Genomic DNA, 25,812 nt, shown 5'->3' with positions numbered 1-25,812 from the left:
TATAATATTTCCTAAAATTTTAATGATGAATTAATTTATCATTAATAATTAATCATTGCAATAAATTAATGATGAATTCCATCTTGTACAGTATACAGCACAACTCTGAGTGGCTTTGTACACTTAGACAAGTCAGCTCATCCCTGTGGTCTTCAGTTCTCTCTTAAGTAAAGTGAGGAACTTCTGCCATCATTTTGAAGATCTCTTCCCGTTCCTGTAGTCTTAGACTGTTCCTCTCACCTGTGGCCCCTCATCGCTTTCATATTGAGGCAGTCTCCTTTCTCCAGGTCCCCCCAAGTATTTCTCCATTCTCCTATCAATTCCCCTATTTTCCTAAACGTTATCCTAATTAGTCTCCCAACTTCCAGTTTACTGGATTCTTATCCTAAAAACCATAAACTAACACTCTGAGTGGTGTTTTCATTTAGCAATTTAACTTGTAGAAAGATCCATATGAGTACATATAAACAGCTTTATTTTGCTTAATAATTGTAAAATATTCCGAAGTATAGTGTATAATTATTTCTTTAGCCAAAATCTTATCAAAAGACTTATGATAGTGCTCAACAAATATCCATGTATATTTCTCATTTTTGAATTGCTAGATTGGGATTCACATTTTTACTTTTGAAATGCACTGCTAAATTGTGTTGCAGTGTTTAAGAGCCATTCCTTTTGTCCTGTGAATTGGCTCTGTGTATTTTTTATTGGATTTTTTTAGTCAATTTTTTTCTTTTATTCCTGGTGTATCTTCTAAAGAAAAGCAAAATATAGCAAAATAAAGAAATTTACAGCCCTGAAACATAGATTATAGAAATAAAGATACTAAAATATAGCCTATGATTTTTCTGCATCCACTTTAACTGTTAGAAGGCTACAGGGCCTCTTAATTAATTTAAAAGCCAAATGGGTATGCTTAAACAAAGCTAATTAAAATTCCCTTGCAAATGAACGAGTGATTAATATCTCTGAACACTATCCTATTTATTTTAAATATATGCTCACAGGTTGATTAGCATAGCCTGAAAGGAATATGTAATCAAACAGTTATCAGGAGCAAAGCATAGTATACTGAAATAATATTTTGAAAATCCAGTGGTGTTATCGCAAAACAGAGTTATTGTTTTGGCACAGAAGAATTTACTTACATAATCTAACATCCCTATCAAAGAAATGATTTTTTAGCAGTTTGAAAAAGTTTCAAGTACTCTTGAGATGTTCATGCTGTATTTGAATTGTTTTGCTGAATATGCACTTTTAGCATTGGGGAAATTTACTGAAAAAGCAGTTTATAGCACAGCAGTGTCTGACTCAGCAACTCTTTACATTCCTGTAGCCAGGGCTGGCTTCATGGGCATGTGCCCTGTGCAGTTACACAGGGCCCTGCATTCAGAGGTCCTCACTCTTGATTTAATGCTCTGCTCTCACTGACTTGAAATTCTTAATCATTTTTGAACAAAGGGCTCCACATTTTTGTTTTGTACCGGACCCCACAAATGTTACAACCAGTCCTATCCTTAGTATATTTTTCAGGATGAAACTGTTTATTCGCATGTATCCTTGAATCAGTATTCATCCTAATTACAGTGAAAAGTTTAGAACGAAATCTGTATGACTACATCTATTCTATTGGAAACCAATGGCCAATGCATGATGATGGCAAATGAAGTCCTCCTCCCTACAGGGTCTGTGGGAGTAACCCCTGCCACCCCAGCCCTGTCTGTCTCCCCTCCCTGGTTACTGAGAAGCATCAGGCATTGGAAGCCCCTTGATGAGGTTCCCTGCTACTCCAGGAGTTTCAAATCTATGCAGTTCACTGTCTCCAAGTGCCAAATTACTTCTTGAAGACCCTCACTCAACCGGGAGCAGACATCAGTAAGGAGCTTTGTGATGTTATCTTTGCAGAAGAGGAGGTCATACCTCTTCTGTGATGTACTTTTATGCCCCCGTGGGAGGCTGCAGGGAGACAGGAGTGCCTGAATCACAGGGCGTGGTTCCCGGGGCCATCGGGTCGTGTTCCATCCCTTGCTGACTTGCTCGTTCTCACCACTGGCTGCTCTTGTTCTTAACTTTCTGGGGTTTCTTTTCTTTTCCCCCTTCTTTTGGAAGCCTCAGAGTTACTACATATTGAGTGAGTCCATTTGTCTTTTGACTCTGCATATTCTTAAGGTGATTTGATGATTATTTGTCATTTGGAGCCTGTCATCCAAGTTAGCTTAGACTGGGCTTATTTTGACGTAGGGATCCTATGTTGGATCTTCACAAAGAGCAAAGAAATACGGGTCTCTTAGGACACTTCAATCTTGAGAGCTTGGGAATACTTTCAACCTAAGAATTGGGTTTATTCTAGGATCACTGGGTCCACCCAGGTCCTAAAATAAAATATTGTTAAGTCTGTTACCTAACCTGATCTCCCTAAGATATTGTAAATTCAAAGGTGTAGGCAGTCTGAGTCATGGCTTTTTAGGACAGTTCTCACAGACTTGCCGTGAGAACTTGACGGTGGATTCAGCTCTGGACTGGCAGAGAACATACAGCTGGCTGATTGGTTGTGTGATGGGTCACAGTTCATACGTCGTCTAAGGTTTTTTCCAGAGAGGGTCATTTACCTCTGACAGTATTCCAGTCTGTAACCACCTGCGTCACATACACAGAGGAACAGCAAGACAAACACATAGGACAAGATCTGGTTATTTACCACTACTGAAAACTAACCCAGAAGAAAATAAACATTCACTTTTTTGTTTCCAGTTTAACTTCTTCCCGTAATTCCTTGAAAAACTAAAATAAAGGCAAATCAACTACTTTTAAAAAATCACAAAGCAAATAAAATAGACTCTCTCTTGTTTTCCTGATATAATGAAACTATTAGAGAATTCTTATTGTTGGGTCTCCACTTTCAGATTCCCTGAATTTGTCTGACTTCTTTGGCCATGAAAAATACCAAAAAGGGCACAAAAATGTTGGCTATTGGAGGAAGGAATCAAAGGTATGGGGACAGAAAAACCATGTTACCAAGGAAAAGGCACAGAATAAGATTGACAGAAAGTATTTCATTTACAGGGTGGAGAGTTGAGTGTTAAGAAGAAGGGAGTGCGGTTGTGAAACGTAAAGCAGGAGTTGGTGCTGGGGACCCAACCATGGGCTAAACGCCTGCGTGGACACAGAGAGGAAACAAATGGGAGGAATAACATGGACGATTTGATCTGCTGGTCTGCTGGTGGCTTTAGTTTCAGTAAATTTAAACATGGTTTCCATCCTTCTTTCAGTGTACCATCATAGAACGTGGTGGAAGGGTCTGGAATCATAGAGAGGGGGTGAAGATAGGTTAGATTTGTGAATATACAGAAGACTATGGGTATGACAGTCTGGGCGCTAAACTGGGAGGCTTGTGTTTCTGTTGATGACACAGTTGGGAGAGGTGAGGCACGATGGGACCTCCTGAGAGCCTTGTGAAGGAAGGTCATCCAGTTGCACTGGACCTTCTTGGGCAACACTGTTCTTTCTGCAGATCCCAGTGGTGATGTCTTGGAAGGCTGCTTCTTTGGGTGGACTGGCATGTAAGGGGCTGTGTGAGCATCTTCTCTGGGTGGAGCTGTGGTGTGGGCATCTCAGGGAGAGGAAAGCCAACCTGCCCCAGAAGTAGGACACCATGGAGGCTAAGCATGAGGTGTGGGGCTGCAGAGTCATGTAGAGTGACTATACCCAGAAAAACGGAAAAGTCATCACCTTTTACTAAAATATTACTACCTGAAGAACTTACTAAAGGTCAAATTCTATATTAAAAAATTCTTTCTAGCATTTCGCCATATTTCTGAATACCTGGCTGCCTTTGGTTTTTATATTCATATTATGCTTTTACTTAGATTCCTTTTTTATCATTGTAGGGCATCTCTTTAACTTTTTTTTTTTCATGGAGGGGGGGAAATAAACTCTCTGAATTTCATGTCTGAAAATATCCTTATTTTTTCCCACACATTTGATTTATATCCTGGCCCGTTCATACAATTCTAAGGTCATGTCCCCCATTCACCCCAGTTGAGCATCTTAAAGTTTACAGCCCTTTTGTTTTTTAACATTGAGTTTTACTGATGAGGAGTTTAATATCACTCAGATTCTTTTTATTTTATAAGGCAGCACTTCTCCCCTCTGACATCTTTTATTATTTTATTTTTGTCTGTGAACTCATAACATTTCATCAGGGTATTTTTAGTTAAGGGTCTTTTCATTTGTTCTGAGCTCTTTCAGTCTGATGCTTTGGGTATATCTCTTTAGCTTAGGGAATTTTTATTGTATTTTTCTTTGTTTTCTTATCGGCATTGTCAGTGTATTCTTCTGAAATGTTTCTTAAAAGAGTGGTGGGCCTTCCATATCTTGACTTCCATACCTCTTAGTGTATATTTCCCAATTTTTGTATTTTTATTTCATTTATCATTAGATTTATTCAACTTTAGTTTTTAGATCACTACATTGCCTTGATTTTATTTAGTCCTTGCATTTATATTTTGATTTTTGCAATTCTATTTTAATCTTCATCGATGCTATATAATATTTTCCTTAGATTTCTTATTTTTCATGGCAGCAAGTTCTTGTTTTATAAATGTAACACTCTTTCCAGTAGTTTCCTGAAATTGCTCTATTTATTCTCGTCTCAGTTGTCTTACTTATACACTTGCACAATTTTTCCTAAAATTTCTGGTGATTTCTGGTTGTCAATTCATATATATGAATGAAAGATAAGATTTCTTATTATAGGTATCTTGTATGGGTTCCTCTGTACTTGAGTAGATTCCCCATCTGACCTCTTCCTTGACTGGGAAAGCTGGGTGAATGGGCTTAGAGAGCTTAGCAATCAGACTTCCTTGTACAATATGCAGGTGGAAATCCAGCGTCCCCAGGAAAGGAGGGCCCTGCTCTGGGGGTAGAAAGCTTTCCTATAGTTCACTCACCAGACTCTGTCTTCACCTTCCATGAGATGTGGAGCCCAGGGTTACCTCAAGTTGTACTCTGCTTCTTCTTGGACTCTACGGCTATTCCTGGAGTCCTTTCTTAGACAGATAGCACTGGCAAAGAGTTCTCTGGGGACTTTCCTGGTGGCGCAGTGGTTAAGAATCTGCCTGCCAATGGAGGGGACACGGGTTCGAGCCCTGGTCCGGGAAGATCCCACATGCCGCGGAGCAACTAAGCCCATGCGCCACAACTACTGAGTCTGAGCTCTAGAGCCCGCGAGCCACAGCTACTGAGCCCACGTGCCACAACTACTGAAGCCTGTGTGCCTAGAGCCTGTGCTCTGCAACAAGAGAAGCCACCGCAATCAGAAGCCCTCCCATCACAATGAAGAGTAGCCCCCACTCTCCACAACTAGAGAAAGCCTGCGCACAGCAACGAAGACCCAATGCAGCCAAAAATAAATTAATTAATTAATAAATTAAAAAAAAAAAAAAGAGTTCTCTGACCTCACTCTATGTGTAAAAGCCCCAGCTGCCAACAGCATCCCTTAGAAGAGGGAGATGGGTCTCAACAAGCCCAGCTGCTCCGAATGTAGTTCTTTAATGAATTACACTGATGGCTTCTCCTTGGCCTAAGGTTGGTGCTTTAGCTGGAATGGTCTCTCTGGCTCTCTTGGGAAGAAGAGAACTTCCTTCTGGTGTCTTGGGCTGTAGTGTCTCGGCTGTTCTAATGTAACCATTAGTCTTACCCCATCTGCTTAGTTCTTCATGCTTTAGAGTTTCTCAAAATTTCCAGTCCATTGATGGCACTCTTTCTTGTTTTCCCGTGCTATTGTGCTTTCATTTTTTACATAACATCTCTTCTGTTATTCTAATAGGACCTTGGGGCATGAGGCTAGTCATTGTGTAGGTTTGTAAGGTCATTCCACTGTATTATACAAGAAACCAACTTGTATTTAACCCGTTAAACATTACAGAGCCACTGCTTCCAAATAGTGTTTGTGGTCTAGGTTCAGTGTTGAGGGAAAATGTTTTTGGTCAAATAAAAATATATAAGCATACACGGCATACTTCATATGTAAAACCATCTTGACAACAGCTGGCAAGATTATTCATTGCCTCAGCAGAAAATGGATTTTATTGAGTGATTGTGAATCTTTCTAAATCACCTTGTGATTTACCAGCTGCAGTGAGCCTAGTTGAATTCAGTGAGGGTTTATTGAAACTGATTGCTGTTTATTGTTCATTAAGGAATTCAGTCTTAAGCACATGATGTCTGTTTTTATCAAAACATATATAACTCTACAAAGCCTACATAGAGTGTGTATATATATATATATAAAATCTCTCTCTCTTTCTCTGTGTGTGTATATATATATATATATATATATATAGAGAGAGAGAGAGAGAGAGAGAGAGAGAGGTTTTAGCACATACTTTCTGTGAATGGGGTATTAGGTGTCTGTAAAATAGAAATTTATTACAATTACTAATGATGTCAATTTGCTCTTTTACTTTCCATAAACCGTAGAGAATATTTGATGCCAGCATGCTGCTAAATTAATTTATGTAAGAATTTCTGTCTATGCTTAATGCCATGACTTTTAGTTTAATGTTGGTTTAGGACTAAGTGCCTTATCAGTTAACTTTTTTTTTGTACATTGACTTGGTGTTCTGCATATTAGCTATAATTTTTCTTTGAAAATGAATATATAAATTTGTATATTCATCTAATGTTTTATAATCTTGGATTTTAATAATAATATGTTTTTTTCCCTAGCTGAAAAAATTTCTTTTAAACTTTTTAGTTTATATCAGAGTGTAGCCGATTAACAATGTTGTGATAGTTTCAGGTGCACAGCAAAGCGACTCAGCCATACATATACATGTATCCATTCTCCCCCCAAATTTTTTTTGCTGATGAAATATTTCTAATAAAGAGGAAACATTCATACTTAAATGTTTTAGACTTACTAGATATAAGGAAAAATTTAAAAATAGACCTATCTTTCAACTCTGTGTCATCAGATTATATTGCCTACCACCTCAGTTGTAACTTTTATAGACCCCTGGGTGGCTCCCCTATATTCCTCAATAGTTTTAACTCTATAGACGTCTGGGTGGTTTCCCTGTATTTCTCAATAGCTTTAACGCAATATACTGCCATTCTTTCTAATACTACATGTGTGTTCATTCTTGCAATTTTTGTATACATGTAAATGACCTTTCCATCACACTGACCTCTTTGTTGAACTCCTCTCACCCAGTGATCTATTTCTCACCTTATTTCCTGTCTTAGCCACTCCTCTTGTTGTTACTCAATAACTGCAGTTCTCCAGAGTCTCACTTTCAAGCATCCTTCTCTCCAACCATCTTCTCCTCTTTATCTAGCTCACTGCCTCTAGTATCCCAACCCCAACTTTTCTTTGACCCTACCTGGATGTCCAATCCATTGATCCTACAACATTTTCATTTTCCCTTACCTCTTTGATGTCCTTGCTCAGCTTAAATTCCGGGGCCAGTGGCCAGTCATTACAATTCTTCCATTGCACGTACTCCCAAGTATTGCTACCTTGCCCCTCTCTCAGCTCATCCTACTCAATTAGTTAAACCATAAACCTGCCTAAATACAAATTTTTGCCTCTTTCATGCCTACACCTGTGCAGCTGAACAGGGCTGGGAGAAAAACATGCTACCACACAAACTTGTCTTACTTTAAATTTGTGACAACAAATCTCAAGTGGCCAGGTAATCCTACACTCCTGGGTCACTATTTTTCATTTGTTTCCCTTTTCTCAAAACTCCCAGTCTTCATCTCCCATTCTCTGTTTCTGCTGTTGACACTTGTTTCCTACTTCCAGACAATTTGAAGAGGAAACCCACAGACCAACAACTGCAGAGCAGGGATACCTTTCTGTTTTGTTCACTGACCAGCTGAAACGCACAGTGTCTAGTTTATAGTGAGCGCTCAATAAATATCTGTTGCACAAATAAAAGATAATGATGGTCATTCTAAAGTAAGCATTGAAAAATATTAATTGAAAAGTTGCTGTGAACACTATCTGTCTCTTCTGTCTGGCTAGTTCACAGCTCCTTTCCCATGTTCATGTTGGAACTCTTGGTCTTCCACCACTGAACCATCCCTTGTTCATTGCTCCGTATTATAGTGAATGGCATTGACATCAGCTCAGTCATTCAAACCCAGCACCTGGGTGATTCAGTCTTTAGGCTGATTTGACCCACTCCTCGCCGGGTCAGGTCTACTTTTAGAAATTTATGTATAAAGTCAGGCCATTGCTTTGCACCCTCACTTAAAACACCACTATATAGTTCAGTAGTCTCTGAACAGTTTCGGCACATCTTTTCAAAGGGTAAATCAATTTCAATTCCTTAATTAACATCATTCACTAGCTTTGCATTCCGTTTAAAGTAATATTCAGTCTATATGTCAACCAACAAAGCCCTGCAAGTTCTGGCATCTGCCTAGCTCTTCAACTCACTATTCCCTGCTGGCATTTGACAGCTCTTTGGAATATACCAAGCCCCACAATGCCCAGGAGTCTTTGCATTTATTCTTCTCTCTGCCTGAACTGCTGGAGTTTTGAAGGTCTGGTTCTAGTTTTACCCTCAGGTCTCAGATCAAATATCATTTCCTCAGAGAGGCTTTCTTGATCACTCCCTGTAATATATCTTACCCCCATTTATCTAATATAATCTCTGCCTTTTTTCCATAGAACTTTCCAGAATCTATATTTTTTTACTTATTGATTTTATTATTTGTTTATTGTCTTACTCTTCCAAAGAATGTAAGCTCCCTAATCCCTGGGCCATGCCAGTCTTGTTTATTCTGAGATGAGAGCCTACTATAAATATGTGATATGAAAGATGTATCAAGGGAACTTTTGCTCTCTGTAGAATCTAGAGCATCTTATCATAAGAGATGAAACCATAGGTTGGGGACCATGTTTAGGTAGTTTTGAATGCTATGAAGGGAGGTATGTGGGGTTTGTTTTTTGTGGGGATTTTTTTTCAGGTGATAATGCAGCTACAGAAGGTTTTTAGTAAAGTTATTGACAGGATTTATTCATTTATTCATTCTTTCTTTTAGCACATATGCCAGGAACTGTTCTTTGATCTTGGGAAACAAAGATGTCTAAGACATGTTTCCTGACCTCAAGAACTCTTCAGAGAGCTGAACTGGTAAACACATGATTTAATACAGTGGCATGAGTGTTGTGTACAATTGTATTTGTAATATTATTCAAACACTTACTATGCCTAACTAACTCTGCTTGGAGCTGATCAGAGCCTTTTTTTTTTTTTTAATTCCATGTGGTTCCTATTATTCTGGTGACTTCTTTGAAGCTATATTTAGTAGGCATCTGTGTCATCATTTGCCCACAATTCCTTCTTCTTTTAATAAATGCCATTTTTAACATTCATATGGCAATTAAAAAGACTATAATTTTCTTCATGTCCTTACGACTCTGGCCTCAGTCGGATAGCTCCAGGTGGACACCTGATCAATACGTCCACTCTATCTCTGCTGGGAATATTTATATTTAAGACCCAGAGCCTCAAAGTTCACTTCTGTCTGTTGATCTAAGATGTAGGAGCTAAATAATCGTAGAGATGTAGGGTTATTCTTAATCTTCATTATAAAACTACTCATTTTTTTTTTTTTTACTTTCCCTAACTGGATTATATTCTATAATATATAACGAGGTAAATTAGTTGCCTTTTACTGTGTATTACAAATGAGTATCATAACCTAATTTTATATTAAATGATATTTAAGAAGGGCCAAAGAGTCTTTCAAAACAGGGGTGAGAATTTCTTATTCCCTAGGCCTGTATGGTTGTGTTTGGATGCGTGGCTAAGATTGTTTGCATTGGTGGGCTGTTGGTGAGGGGCAGGTGACCTGAAATAAGCAGGGCGTTAACACACACCTTTGTAAAATTGCATATATCCTAGTTGGGTTGTGCATCTTGTATGCAGTCCTTTAATGTATAGTGAGTGGTTAAATCTATGGAATATACTTGACACTTGTGCCTATCAAACTCAATAAATAACTGATACTTTTAATTATTGCTATTCACATTGCTTCCTTTCCTGTTGAGCTCAGCCTTCCAGTGAAATCTCAGTTCTGATTGGGAATGAGAGAACATTTAGGGTGGGCCTGGGCATGGTTCTGAGGTGGGGGAAGGTTGATTAACCAGAGGACAGTTTGAGTTCTGTGAACGGAAGAGTCTGACCGGAAAACATCAAACAGATGTCTGTCCCCTTCTCACTTGTGCATGGAAACCTAGATGCTGCATTGGAACCTATTTGTTGCCAAAGCCAAAACTCATAACAGAGCCTAGAGGTGTAATGAAGCAGAAAAAAAAACTTCCTCCATTCTACTTCTATTTAGAAAAATGGAGTGAATGAAAAGGCAAGGGTTCTGGTGGAGGTGGAAACCAAGTGGGATTCTATCAGTTGGGAATGCTGACATCAATTTAAAATAAGGCTGTTTCAGAAAAATAAGCTACTTTGGAGACAGTTGATTTTCAAGTGGATAGTCTCTCATTTATTTGTTGACAATTCAATGCCCATTAACTACCTATTTATGAAAAACAGGTGGTGGTGGAGAGGGTGAGTGTTCGGAAGGTTGTGATCTCATGCAAATTTTTAATAAGACCTAATTAAAAAGAGAACATTGAAACATATGCAGATTTAGAATGAATTAATTCAGTCGTCAGATCTTAATGCCAGCTTTGAACTAAAATATTCTACAGATGGTAATGTGCCACATGCCAATTAATATTTAAGATAATTATGGTGTTGAGTAAAAAATATATTTGACTGACACCACCTCCATTATTACTATAGTGTAATATCCTGTATATTTACTGATTTAACAAAAAGACTATATGATGAGAAAGTCCTCAGATTTTGGAAATGGTTTTAATTTTGTTTCCTGATAACTTTCTACTAAGGCTAGTACTTACCTCTCGGGGAATGCAGTAAGAAGTAACTTACTCCTAAGCAACTAATTAAGTAAGTAAATTTTTAGGCAGAATGCCATGCTATCTGTTTGCTGTGTGACCTGAAGCAAGGATTCTTAACCTGGAGTCAATGAAACCTTAGAGGGTTAGCCCATGGATGGGTAAACACCCAGGAATATTATGTAAGATTTGATGTTTGTGTGTATACATGTACTTTTTGGTTTTTTAACCAAGAGAGTCCATAGCTTTCATCAGATGAAAAGAATCTATTAAAATGTGTTCTACTGTTGCCTGATTACTCATTCCCTTAACTACGCACACATTATTTAATAATAAATGACTATAATGAGCTACCAGCTCACTCATGGTTTTGCTTTTATCTAGTGGATGTTAAAATTAAAATGTATTTTGTGACAGTCATTATTGCTATTTAGTTAGCATTCATTTTCCAACTTATTAATTATGGCCGTGCTCTATATAGTACAAGGTTATAATAGCCCTAACTTCCATGTATTCACATGATGTATAATACAAATTTGCAGTCAGTAATTAATGATTTATGTTCTCTAGATTGTTTTTCAAAATTTTTAAAAATAATGTTATCTTCCTATATATTTATGTTTTAAAAATAAATATATTTGAATTGGTAACAAAATTATAATTAACAAAAAAGGAAACATATCAATGCAGGGGCTGTCTCAATTTATAGCATATTCATGACGTTAAAGACTGCAGTTTATAATAAACTCTATTAAGAGAGCATTAATTAGTTTTATAATCAGAAAAAATAAAGCCAATAAAAAGATGCAATGTACATAGTCTGTCAAAAACATATGCTATAAAAATATCTGATAAAAATGGTAATAACAGTAGGGGTAATAATAAACATATAAATATATAAAAATAATATAGAAATATATAAAAGTAATAATAAACTTGAAAATATTAGCTAATACCACCTTTGGGTAGATCATTAAGGGAGGTTTAGTCAGGAAAACAGAAGCAACTCCGTATCTGGGTCACATGGGGTTTAATACAAATAAGTTTGCATGATGGAGAGTTAGAAGGTCGGGGCGCAGAGGCCAGGGAAATGCTGAAGGTCGGGGGGCTGTCTGTCACCAAAGGTGGAGGAGCCCACCCTGAAAATCACCACCTGGATATCCAAAGCAAGTGGTTTTCAATTCCTTGCCTGGAAGCTGCTGCAGTTCTCCAGTACTTTTGTACCACTCCTACAGCTATCCCAGTCTGCGGTGGAGGTTGCCACAAATTTGCCGTGAAGCTGATGTGAATCCCTCATCTGCCGTCACATCTGCTTGCAATCAACTCCAGAGAATAATTTCCTCTGCTTCTCTTACTTTCTATGAATTCCTCACATTGGGATACTGTACTCTAACCCAGAGAATAATTTCTTCTGCTTCTCTTACTTTCTATGAATTCCTCACATTGGGATACTGTACTCTAACCCAGATCATATAAAGAAGATTCTGGGAAACAGTTCCCAGCCTTAGAAGAAAATGTTAGGCCACCCATCACAACAGCCTTCATATATCCCAAGCACTTTATGAACGCTTTGCGATCATTATCTTATTTAATCCTCCTGGCCACCGTATCATGTAGGTACTATTATCATCCACATTTAGTAGATGAAGTATTGAACGTTAAAGTGATTAAGTTTCTTGCCCAAAGTCATACAGCTACTAAGTAGAAGACGAGTGATTTGAAAAAGTGTCCATAGGATTTCAAAGCCTCTGTGTCTAATCGCTGCCTTATCCTGTTTCTTCTATCGCATCTCGCTTACATCGGTAATATTATTGATATCAATTAACTATGAGTTAAATCCTCTGTTGAGGACAGCTGCTAATATATTTTGTTTGCAACTTGAATGCCCCATCTTTATCTAGCCTTTGAGTGCAAACAGGGTCACATGAAAATTAATACCTTTATCAATTTCCAAGCCCTTGGCCTAAAATTTCCACAATGTTTTTGTTCCAGGACAGGAGTGCTATTGCCATTTCCATTGTTTCAATTTATTTATGCCCACAGCCAAAACCTCCCAGGGATCCTTGGCTAAAGGAAAGCTTGAAAACCACCGAAGGAGCAAATGAGGAGGGCGGCCCACACTACAGGCCTGATTCCCGGTTGACAGGCAAGGGTATTAGATCCTTGGCTAAAGGAAAGCTTGAACACCACCGAAGGAGCAAATGAGGGCGGCCCACACTACAGGCCTGATTCCTGGTTGACAGGCAAGGGTATTAGTAGAAGCTGCCCAGGCGGATACCCTCCAAAGCTTCTTGCCAAAGTTCAGGGCAGCCTCTGAGCCTAAGGCCCGAGCTCTGGGGAGGGCTCTCGTCGCGGAACTGTCAGGCGGGGCCCGGGCCCTGGTCCTCGTGGTCCTCCGAGCTGGGAAGCATCCTCACTGGGTCTGAGGCTGACGTCTCTGGTGTGGGCAAGGCAGGAGGGTGGGGTTTCTGCCTCCAGACACGATTCAGTAGACACAGGGATACCCTGGCACACTGCAGCCGGCTCCCGGGGCGCTGGGGTCGCCATCCAGAGCGTGGCAGGGTTCCCGGGCTCTGCAGACGGCGTCCCGGGACAGGCTTGGGGCAGCGGCCAAAAAGCCACGTCGGTGTATCTCCCTCGGGACAGCTGCGGGGGCGACTGCATTCCGGGGCAGGAAGAGGGTGACAGACACCCCAGGGACCCTTGCTCGGGAGCCTGCGCTCAGGCGCTCGGGCACCGCGAGGGCTCGGGACTGGCGGGCGGGGTCCGTCGGACCCGCCTCTGCGCCTGAGTCCGCGCCCCGGAGTGCGCCTGCGCGGGGCCGCCGTCCGGCAGAGCGGGCAGCGTCGGCGGAGCGCGTTGTTGCCGCGCCGGCTGGCGTCCGCGCGGGCGACGGGTGGCCCAGCAGGGGAAGGCCGGATGCGGCGTCGCTCTGTTGGTCAGGCTCTGACACCCCGGAGTTCCATGGCACAACTCTCACGCTCAGGGTAAGAATAGTTAATGAGCCCCGCTCTCCCTCCCCGGAAGCACAGAACATTCCCTAACGGCGTTCGGCCTCCACCCCCGACATTGGCCCGCTCTTCTGGCATACTCTTTTCCTTATGGTGGCCGGTCCCTGACCACCTTCTGCGGTCGGGTGTCTCTCTCCCACCTGACCTTCAAGGTGCGCGGCTCCTTTCTCATCTCCTCGATCTGTCGGCCCCTCGGTTCTCTCTCTGTGTGTCTCAGTCCTAGTGGGGAAAACCAGCCTTTTTATTGCCGGTAGCATCTTTGCAAATCTAAGGATTTAAAATGTTCACGTCTGGGAAAGAGTTTAAGTCCTCGGAATCATTAAAGTCCGAATGCCAGTGGATATACATGGATTGAGTGAGAGGCAGGGTAATTCCTCTTTTAAATGCAATAATCTAGGACTAGACTCTTGATCAACCAAGATACCCAATACACCTTATTGCAAACATTAGCTCTTTTCATTTTGTTTATGACGGTTTTTGTCCTGTTAATCTCGTATATTCATTCATGGAATATAAGGGTATCCAAAACTAGCTACTAGACGGATGCTATTTAAAAAAAATTAACAGTGACTACTTGGTCTAGTATGACTGTATGGTCCCTCTTCTAAAGACAATAGAGGGACACTTCAGTTTATTTTAAAAGGAAAAAAACCCAGAAACTTTCCATCTAACTTGAAAGTTAAAAAGAAAAAGTGCATGAGATCTTCAGAGGTTTCAGGGTAGAAATTGCTTTAGCTTTAAAGCCCTGTTATCTGACCTAATTTTGCTTTATCGGAGTGCCCAGGCCTTCTGTGACAAGAGTAATCTAGTTGGTCCTTCTATTTTTTCTCTCTATTTTCTCATAGCTTTTGTAATGTACAGTTAATTTAAATAGAACATAATGCATCTTTTTTACAGTAGCAAAATCTAAAATGTTTTAAATTATGTTCCACTTCTGTGTAATTGGGTTTTAATTGAACCTTGCATTGCTCTACCATGTAGAGGAATGTCCTCTTAAGTTATAACCATAATTGAGACTTTAAATAACAGAAGTAAAGAAGACCTTTGCCAACTGGTTGTTTGCTTACCTGTTTTTTAGAATATAAAAACGGCTTACATTTGTCTGACAAATATTTTGCTTCACAGTGTGTTCATAGTAGAAATCCTTTCCTCTTTTTAGTTCCAACTTTATGTTCAGTCTGCACATTTTTGAAATACCTTGAATTATTTTATCCATGTCTCTGAGATCAACTTGGAATCTTGTCCTCTATAAAATCCGTTTAGCCTCTACTCAGATAAATCCATGTGTTCCTAGACTATTATAAATGTCAACAAATATCCCTGAGGTATGACAGCAGTTTCTTGTGTAGGAGTTCAGAAGAGTGTGTTTTGCTGGGCTAAGAAATCTATGGATGCTTTAATTGTTGTTTATTAGGACAATAAGGGATTTTAATTTCTAATATTTACCTGGGGTCAGTAAACCAAATATTCTTTCATTCATTCAACACCACCTATGAACTAGGTAGAATCTAGACCCTAAGGAGAGAGAAGAGATCAAACCAGGCCAGTCCTTGGTCTTAGTGCTGTAGTAGGGGGGGAGAAGAGTCAGGCACAAACTGATGAACAAATATTAAATGAGATGATTCTGGAGAGTGCTAAATACTGCGAAGAAAATAAAGAAGTGATAAAAGCTTATGAAGATTCGTTAGGGTAAGCTTTTTTAAGAAGATATCATTAGAGACTGAATGATGACAAGCCAGCCATCTGAACATCCCAGAAAAGAGCATTCAAGGCAAAGGAAATAGGCCACCAACAAAAAAAGACAATGGGATGGGGAATTTCCAGTATCCCTTCCGTTAGCAGTCCTAATACCTGATACCCAGTGTATCACTAGAACCACTTCCTCTCACAGAATCTGAACTTAAATGACAGTTGACAGACTAGAATTCTGGGCTAAACCCAACATGATGAAATGTGACTAATATGAGTCTAGAGTGGTGCATGCAAGTTCACAAGCCCAGTTGCACAGCACAAAGTGATGTTCAGTTGGCTTGGCAGCTGTTCATCGGAGAACAGTCTGGGGATTCTAATGGACCACAAATTGGCACTTGCTCTTGCTGTTCCTGACTGGCAAAAACAATGTGTAGATATTACCCTTAAGCAGATTTCTCCCCAGTTTAAAGCATCATTAGAGCTGTCTAAAAATGGGACTCTCCATTGCTTCACGCCTTAAAAAAAAGAAAGAAAGAACAAGAACAGGAAAGAGTGAATACCTATCAGGGCTTTTGGAAAAAGGAACTTCTGTTGGAGAACCAGTTTAAGACATTTTTTGGTTTCTGTGAAGCTGTGACTTGTTACTTGTTTCTTTCATTCCAACATTTTCTTCATTTAGAGATATTTATATATAGTTATGAAAGAAAAATGATATGGTTATATAAGGTATATGGTGAGGTTTATTGAAAAGTTACTATATAATGGCATCTCTCAAAATAGTAATCTGAAATTGAAAATTCTTTTTAGAATAAATTTCTAGTATGTTTTTGGACAAATATAATAATAAAAATAAATATATCTTGGCTTTGCCATGTATTAGCTGTGTAACATAGTTTACTTCTCTGCACTTCAGTTTCCTTGAAATGAGGACAGTAACTTGTGCCTGCCTGAAAAGATTATTATGAGGATTAAATTAGTGGTCGTGCTTGGCAGTAATAAGTTATATAGACGTGTTTGCTCTTATGATTAGATGTAAACATGTGCTTTACTTTGCCTTCAGGAATTAATGACCAAGTTAATTACTGAGACACCTGACCAGCCAATCCCATTTCTCATTGACCATCTTCAGTCTAAACAAGGAAACCGTGGACACCTTCAAAGAACTTTATCTGGATCTGCAGCTCTCTGGGCAGAAAGTGAAACATTAGGTAAATGAAAAATATATTTTACAGTTAATGTTAATACATTTAAACTAAAATTTACGAAAGTCTTTCTCTTTATAATGAGTAAATCTAGGCGGTCACCTAGGGTTTCATGTATTCATCGGAGACTTCATCTGTATGCTAAAATTTGTCCAAAAATCTTCTTGAATTTGAATATATTGTTATGTATTAGCTTCAAAATATGAGCATCTCTGTATTCAATCTGAATAGAAATAAGGTTCAGATTTGCATGAAAAGCTTTCATTTCATATGAATTAAAACAAATTATTTTTAACTTCTTATCTTTTTATGAAGAATTTGAATTAAGTGCTTATGGAGCTCATCTGTGTAGAAAGGTAAACAGTAGATTTCTACAGAGTTACCTTTTTTGTAGCCCAAATGGATAATTACTCTCTGTTTCCCTCAGTTCTAATTTTACCTTATGTAGTAGATTCAACCTGAGGAAACTTTATTCACTCTATTGGGGAACCAGCCTTACCAAGTATGCAATAGCCTTACCTCCCCAATAAGCACTGGTGATACAATTGGGTAGATGTGACTTCGATTTTTATTTATAAAATGTGTGTCCGACAGCTTATTTCTTCTACACCCTGGTCTGTTAGTTTGGTATTAGTATTTACTTCCAAACCCAAATCCCCACCCCCGCCCCCAGACCTGTTGCTTGGGTAGCTGACTCCTCACCTGTCTCCCACGGTATCTGACTGACAGGATTCCAGATGCTTCCGGGGAGAACACCATCGCTTCTCTTCTCGTCATGCTCTGTGGGATCCCGTGAAAGGATTTTGGTTTTCTTTGGCTGTATTCTCACATTGGTGCCTAAAGTAGGTAGGGAATAGGGTATCCTCTGAAGAAAGTAGACAACTCTGGTGTTAGTTATCCATACAGAAGTTCTCTGCTGCATACAGGAAACTAGAATATGAGCTTTTGGTACACAAAAGAGGGGACTCTTGGTTTTTCTTGGCCTCACTTTCTTAGCGTTAGATTCTTAGTAGGGTGGCTCTTAGGCATAGGCTCTGGTTTGTAGGTGCAAAGAAGACACCATTCTTCTGAAGGTGGACCAGATAAACATCTATGAGCTCATTGAAGCTCATAGGAGCCCATATTTATAAATTATCATATCTGGAGAGACAGTAGTGTATTAAATTCTCTAGCTTTAATCAGCAGACATTTAATATCTCACGTTTTTCACAGGTCAGAAGTCTGTGCAGGGTTTAACTAGATCTTCTGTTTAATCTACAAAGCTGCAAATCAAGGTGTTGGAGGCTGGAATAGAATCTGCTTCCAAGCTCATTCAGGTTGTCGGCAGAATTAATTTCCTCGCAACTGTGTGACTGAGGTCCCTGTTTTCTTGCTGGATCTCAGCCAGGGGCTGCTCTCAGCAAATAGGTACAGCCCACAGTTCTTTGCCACATGACTCTTGCATCATGGCAGCTTATTTCTTTAACAAGTAAGGGAATTTCTTTCATTGAAGTTTACTAAGATGGAATCTTATATAATACAATGTAATCATGGCATTGACATCCCATTACCTTTGCCATATTCTGTTGGTTTGATGCAAGTCAAAGGTCCTGTCTACGCTCAAGGGGAGGGAATTATTTAGGGCATAACATCAAGGGACAGATATCTAGGGGGATCACTTTAGAATTCTGACTAGCATAAGTACTTAATGACTCATTGCTTGGAGAGGGAAGGAGATTATTATAACTCCCAGTTTACTAGGGTAATGGCATAAGTGCTTGTTTAATAAAGCAAGATGGGAACACAGGACTAAATTTATGAAGACCCATAATAAGTCCAGTTCCTTTGGATGAATTTGAATTTCTTGTGGGGTATCTTAGTAGATAATTCCAGCAGTCTGTTGGATATGAGTCTAAAACTCTGGGAATGGGTTAAGGCAGGAGTCGCAGGTATGGCATTCAGGATTGTACACAATAAAACCATGTGAGTGGGAGAATGGAAGAAGTTGTGGTCAAATTTAGAATAGGAGATGGAGTAGGAGAAGGCAAGGGTGAGATGATATCTTTTACCTTAAATTTTGCCTGTTTATTAGGAAGTGAGGTTGTTTGCTGAGGGCAAGAGGTTTGGGGATTGAATAGGGGAGATTGAAGTGAATGATATTAATTGTGAAAAGTCACTATGGGGAAGAAAAAAAGAGTTGGCAAAGGAAAATAAAAAAGACTAAAGCAGTTCTGGGGCTTATCTGAAGTTCAAGACATGAATTAATCACGGAAACCGTGGGCAAGATTGTGATTTTTCCCCATAGTGCCCCGAAGTGCTGGGAGGAGGGACAGAAAAGCCGTTTGAGAGACTGATGAGAACTGTAGTTGTACCCTAGTGAGGATGGAGGCTGGAAGAGCGGTTCTGCGAAGGAGCTGAGGGTATTTCTGGGTAAATTGTGCAAGTGATCAAAGCACGTGGTCTTGTATGAGAGGGTAGGGAGCAAGGAAACAGTTTAGACATAAAAAGCAAGTCAGAGAGCTAAAAACCTTTGAGAGGCCTGTGTAAGGGGAGGTGTGGTGAAAACATGAAAGATTGAGAAGGACAGGGAAATTGTGATATTTGGGATCAAGACTTTTGAGGTGGAATGATTGCAGATGATGAGAACGTCCTGTGGGTGACCTGAGTTTGGGGGTGTGTGATGTCCAGGGAAGTGAAGCTCTTTAGAGTTGAGGAGGGCAGTGAAGTATGAGGTTCAGTGCACGGTTTGTTTAAGGATTAAGAGGTCACCAGGGTTTCATTCTCGCTGTTAAAAAGTCAAGGGTGACGGTGCCAGTGTCTCGAGTAGGGCTGCGGCAGAAATCAGGAGCAGAAAGATGCAGTAATGAAGAGGGGTGAGCAGTGTAGACAGGCAGCACTTACCACAAGAGAGGAGAAGCTTTCAGCTTAACGTGGATGGACCAGAAAAACGCAGTCTGTGGCAGGTGACACGTGGGGGAATGAACACCCTTCATTCCAGGAAACTGCAGAGGCGGGAGTGCCCTTGTGGAAAGAATGAGTGGCTCTTCTGACTTGAAGGAGGGGATTTGAAGATAGAGGGCTGTTTGTTTACTGTGGAACGTATGCCGCAGGAGGTGAAGAGGAAAGATTTTAGAGGGAAGGGTATGGCAGGAGGGAGAAGGAAAGCATAGACTAATTCTTGGATGTGAATATTAACTGATGAAGTTATACTTCAGGTGACAGTAAATAATGCCAGTTTAAACTGTAACTGTAATTTTGAATTATTTCTTTTGGTGCTTTTTCTAATTAGTTAGAAAATGTCTCAATCGTCAAAATATATAGGTCAGTACTTTTTGAAAGTATCTGAAGGTGCCCTCTTTTTGCTTTTAAATGTATCCAGCATCTTGGGACATAACATCTTCTCAGAAGTCTGTCATTTAATGTCTAGGAGAAAATTGAAAGCAACCTGGTTTTTACTCATTTTTCGATATTCTGTTATTAAATACTTATGGGATTTGTTTTTTCTTTATTTCTGATATTCCAAAGTTTTCCTGGGACTACATGTAGATGTTTGTCTTTTTTCTTTAATTTTTCATTTTATTCAGTGAATCCTTTCAATTAGCAAACCCAGGTCTTCAGCCTAGAACAGTTTTCTTCTTGTGTACTTAGTTAATGTTTCTGTTGTGTTTGTTTTGATTTCTTCTTCAAGAAAATCAACTATGTATAAATTGAGTTTTCTTTATTGATAACTTCTAGGGAGGTTTGTCAAGCATGTTCTGTGTGTCACTGATTCAGTTTTCTGTAGTATTGGTTTTCTCTTTCTGGCTTTGTACACAAATTTAAATGTTGGTACGTATTGCATTTTAGCTTCCTGTCAGTGTTTCCTTATCTTCTTTAATTTCTCTTAGCAGTTATATTTTTATGTTTTATCTATTTTCTCATTTCTTTCTGCTTCACAGACTCTATTTTCTTTTATTTTTATTAAGAAGGTAAAATAGCCGCATTATAAAATTTAAAGGTTTTTTCATAGTAAATTTTTCCCCAAACTGTGAATTTCCTCTATATTTTGAATGATGTATTTTTGTTTTTTATACTGAATCTTCCTTCTTAAAATGATATTTATTTTCTGTCTATTTGAATTTAAATGAGGAATGTTCTGTCTAGTTTCAGGTTTGTCAATAAATAGTGTAGGTAGACTCTTCTTTTTTGTTCCCTCACCATATAGCTTGAACCGTTAGTTTTCAAAAATTTGGGGGAGACAGGTGAAATCATGGTTGCTACTAAAATTTCCAGTATCAGTCAAATCCTGTAGGTCTCTGCTAGACTGACAAGTGACTTTCTGTCTCTCATCTCTTTTTAGCTGACTAAATAAGAACAATATCATTGCTGGAATATTTAAATTAATGTGGATTTTTTTTTCTTTCCAATAGTGGAGAATTGAAAAAGCCACAAAATCCAATATATCATTGTTTCTGGCTCCTTTTAGTTTTTCTTTGTATCATGAGATGCTATGTTTTGTGTCCGTGATTTTTTATTCTTTTAGCTATGTTGCACTAGAAGAAAGTACGGTTCTAGTTTGTATGTAAAACGCCAAATTCTGATAGATTGTGAAACAATATAAGGAGATAAATCAGAGGTAGGGGCTAGCGTTGTGGATGTCTAGAAATTTTTCAGTCTCTTTCTGGTATGCTGATCTTTTGTCTTAATTCTATCTATGGAAATACTTCCTGGGTTCTGGCAGAATATAGACCAATATTTCTGTTCCTAGTGTTTTAGAATATTTGTGCCTCTTTTGGTATTTAATGGGATGTTGGAAGTAGAAAAATTGGATAACAGCTCATTAAGTACAAACTTAACATGAAAATTTGAGGAATCCCTATAATATTTCATGATGTCTACTTGGTATTTATAAGTGGGTAGTCAGAAAGATTTATGAGTCATCCATAGAGCTGGGATGATTTGAAGCTGTTTAAATTTAAACAAGAAGGCAGAAGGAAACTAAGGAATGTCATACAGATGAAAGATAAGAAAGCATGAATAAGACAGAGAAGGAACAGTAAGATAGGTGATATGGGGATGAGGAGAATGTAATGCCCTGAGAATAAGAGAAGAAAAAATTCCACAATATAAGTCTGTCTAAAAATATGGAATGCAAAGAAGTTAAGAGAGATGAACTCCTGGAAAGATCATTTCATTTGGAAGTTGGTATGACACTGACCACCTTTGAAGGGGAACTACAGCTTTCAGTAAAGGTGGTTGAACTACTCCTTCTTGAACAGAACAGTGGAAAAAATGAGAGATACTATGGAGGAAGTGTAGGTGAGCACCAGTGGTTTTATGTGCCATAGTGAATACGATAAGGTAGCATCAAATGAGTAAAATTTACTTAAACATTTAGCTGTTTTTATTTACAACAGAATACAAGGCTTTATTCCATGACACCCATTTATAGAGTGTTATTTTAAGTAATCTGTGCCTTAAAAAGACTTTCGAATAATTTCACAGTTTACCATGATCTTAATCATATTAATATATAAGCTAATTCATATCAAATTCAAAACTCAAATTTACAGGAGAAATAAAGCAAGTAATACTTTGGGACATTTGCATTATTTTGATATGAGGTGACATAGCTTTTGCCAGGTATATCTAATTACTTCATGGATTTAGTTTTTGACCAATCATGAATTCACTACTATTTTTATATGTTTTTTTTTGTTTGTTTTAACAGAACATAAAGGAACAAGAAGGGAATTCAGAAACTATGATAAACCCTGGCAGTTAAATGCAAAGAAGCCTAAAAAGTCAAAAAGCGACCTTGCTGTGTCTAATATTTCTCCACCATCACCAGAATCAAAATCATGTAAGGAAGTTTGTCATTCATATATTACTTAATGTATGTAAGTGTGTGTTAGTAAAATGAAGAAAAGGTAAGAATTGAAGCGAAACTTTTTATCTGATATTCTGGCTATTCTAATGAATTTCACATTTGTTTCAGCATTAGCATTGAGCTTTATTTATATATAGCTACTCACTCATATTCTCAAGCATGTGTAATCGATTTAGATCCTTTTGAGTACAGTATTCTTTTAAGAATGTAAACTGCGTGGAGCAGGTCCCTTGCCTCTCATGAACACTTGCAGTGTTTTATCACGTTCAGAGCAATACCAACCCTACATTTAATAAAGGACATAAAAGCAAATTAAATATTTTAGAGGGAAAGCAAAGAAGATTTCTGTTCAAAACATTTAACAAAATTTAAAAAAAATCCTTCACCCAGGATCTCTCTGAAGCCCTACCCATTTATTACTGAAGCTTGTATATTTATTCTCTCCCACGATGAGAAGTACCCCTTCTCTCTCAATGTCTCTCCTCCTTTCCCACTGCCTTTCCAGCCACTAAGTTTTTCCAGTGCTCTGTTACCACCACATACGCATAAACACGTCATGTAGCTTAGGATCTTGTAGCAAGTCAGTTATTCTTGGAAGACAAGAGAGCTTGAAAGCTGTTCTTACACATCAGTTTCTTGTGGTTGTTACAGAGTGAGGTGTTTGATTTTAATTTAAACAGGAAAAGGAAAAGGTAGAAAATACTTACTTTTGTTTGAAAAATTTGAAAAATCATTATGTGCTAACTGGAATCTGAATTTGGGTCATTTGTGAAAATGACTGAAATTAACTCCTTGAGTTTCTGTATTTATATAGTGGTACTCATAAAAAGTATTTTATAAACCACAAAGTTCTTGTGAGAATTATGTGAAGTACTACAAACTACAAATGTTCTTTTAAAATTATGATTGTAGCTAAATTATCCTGCTTCACCAGTTTGGTTTATAAAATTTGGTCCCAACATTTAAAAAAATATACAAGTTTAAAATTAAATGTGTTGTTCACAACCATATTCCCAGTAATGTCCAGTACAGTTCCTGGCTCAATTAATAAGTATTCAATGAAAAAAATGTAAAGGAATAAATGAAAAATGAAATCAATCAGTTTTCAGTCTCACATTTCCCTTTCTATCCTTGGAAATGTCTTTCTGTCTGTCTCTCTCCCCTTCTCCCAATGATAAATCCATAACCCTAGGGGCTTATTTTAAAGGGCTGAGTCCTGGATCGCATCACCTTGAGGGTAGGATGCTGTAAGGCCTTTCATTTTGCAGAGCCTTTGCTATTTATGGGGTGCTGTGTAGCCACAAAATGTTGCTGGTGGGCTGGCGTCTGATATCTTTTCCTGTTCAGGTGACCTGCTCTCAACCTCTGGTTCCATTGGACTGTTAGCTCTTTAAAGGAAATTAATAACAGAGTATCATGAATGTTTGATGATGTATGTAGAGATAGTATATAGGATTCAGAGTTATTGATTGGAAATATATTGTTGAAACATAAATTATTCCTGAAGTAATAGAATATCTTTTGAACATAGACCATGGTAAGTTAAAGCTGTATATTGTAATATGTAAAGCACCACTAAAAAGAAGCACAAAAAGGCATAAATAAAAAGTTAATAAATTTATTAAAATAGGATGCCCCAAATTTTTTGATTTATTCTCCCAAAACAAAGGCAAGAAAAGAGGAGCAGAGAAATAAATAACAATCTCCTATTGAAATAAGTACAATCCCTATCCAAAATCTAGCAGGTATTTGACCCATGGAAATTGACAGTATTATTTTAAATTGATTTGGAAAGGGAAAGAACCATGATTATCTAAAGCAATCTTGAAAAACATGAAGTAGTTTGGAGAATTTACCCTACCTGACTTCAAGTCTTATAAAACTACAGTTATCAAGACAGTGTGATTTTGGTGAAAGGATGGACAAATAGATCAATTAAATTTAATAAAGAGTCTAAAAATAGACCTACGTATGCGGTCAAATGATTTTCCACAAGAACATCTAAGCAATACAGTAGGAAAAGAAAAATCCCTTCAACATTGGACATTCATATGGAAAATACACACAAGTTGATCCCTACCTTAATTCATACTGAAAATCAAACTGAGATGGGTCATAGACTTAAAGATGGAAACAAAAACAATGAAACTTCTAAAATAAAACATACAAATATAACTTTGTGACCTTGGAGAGGCAAAAAAGTTTTAGAGATGTTCTAGTTACCATGGCTTCATAACAAATCACTCTAAAATGCTTTTTTTTAGGTTAAATTAGCATAACAAAAATTAACCATTTTAAAATGTACAATTCAGTGGCATTTAGTACATTCAAAATACTGTGCTACTGTAACCTCTTTCTAGTTCCAAAACATTTCATCATCAGAAAAGGAAACTCTGTAACAAACAGTCACTCAACATTTCTACCTCCCACCAGCCCCTGGGAACTTGCTTTCTGTTTCTGTGAATTTACCTATTTTGGTTATTTCATATTAATAGAATCATATAATGTGTGAGCTTTCTGTGTTTGGCTTATTTTACCCAGCATAATATTCATGTTTTCACGGTTCATTCCCATTGCAGCAGGTATCAGAACTTCATTCCTTTTTTCTGGCTAAATAACATTCCATTGTATAGATATACCACATTTTGTTTATCCATCCATCTATTGTAGGGTATTTTGGTTGTTTCTACATTTTGCTATCATGAATCGTGCTGCTATAAACATTCATGCTCAAGTAACTGTTTGAACACTCATTATCCATTATTTTGAGTATATACCTTGAAGTAGAATTGCTGGGTCATGTTGTATGTTTAAACTTTTGGGAGAACTGCCAGTTGTTTTTTATGAAGGCTGTACTATTTTACATTCCCACCAGCAATGTAAGAGGTTTTCAGTTTCCTCACATTCTCACCAACATTTGTTTTTTTCTATTTATAACAAAAATATTATACCATCCAAATGGGTATGAAGTGGTATCTCATTGTTGTTTTGATTTGCATTTCTGTGATAACTAATGATGTTGAGCATCCTTTCATGTTCTTCTTGGCCATATGTATATCTTCTTTGGAGAAATATCTATTCAGGTCCTTGGTTCATTTTTTAAAGTAAGTTGTTACCCTTTTT

General features: G+C 38.2%; 1 protein-coding gene across 1 annotated transcript in view; it reads left to right on the top strand.

Annotated features, from left to right (window-relative positions):
- LOC309614729 (uncharacterized protein C8orf34 homolog) overlaps positions 1-25,812 on the top strand; it is a 393,717-nt gene that overhangs the window by 33,159 nt on the left and 334,746 nt on the right. The window contains 2 exon segments of the mRNA XM_082363485.1: positions 16,700-16,847; positions 22,531-22,662. Coding sequence (XP_082219611.1) covers positions 16,700-16,847; positions 22,531-22,662 — 280 coding nt within the window.

Source organism: Balaenoptera borealis (genome assembly GCF_965194805.1).
Source record: "Balaenoptera borealis genome assembly, chromosome: 17".
In the NCBI taxonomy this organism is placed as follows: domain Eukaryota; kingdom Metazoa; phylum Chordata; class Mammalia; order Artiodactyla; family Balaenopteridae; genus Balaenoptera; species Balaenoptera borealis.
Note: the sequence above shows the minus strand (reverse complement) of the source record. Positions and strands in the feature narration are given on the sequence as shown.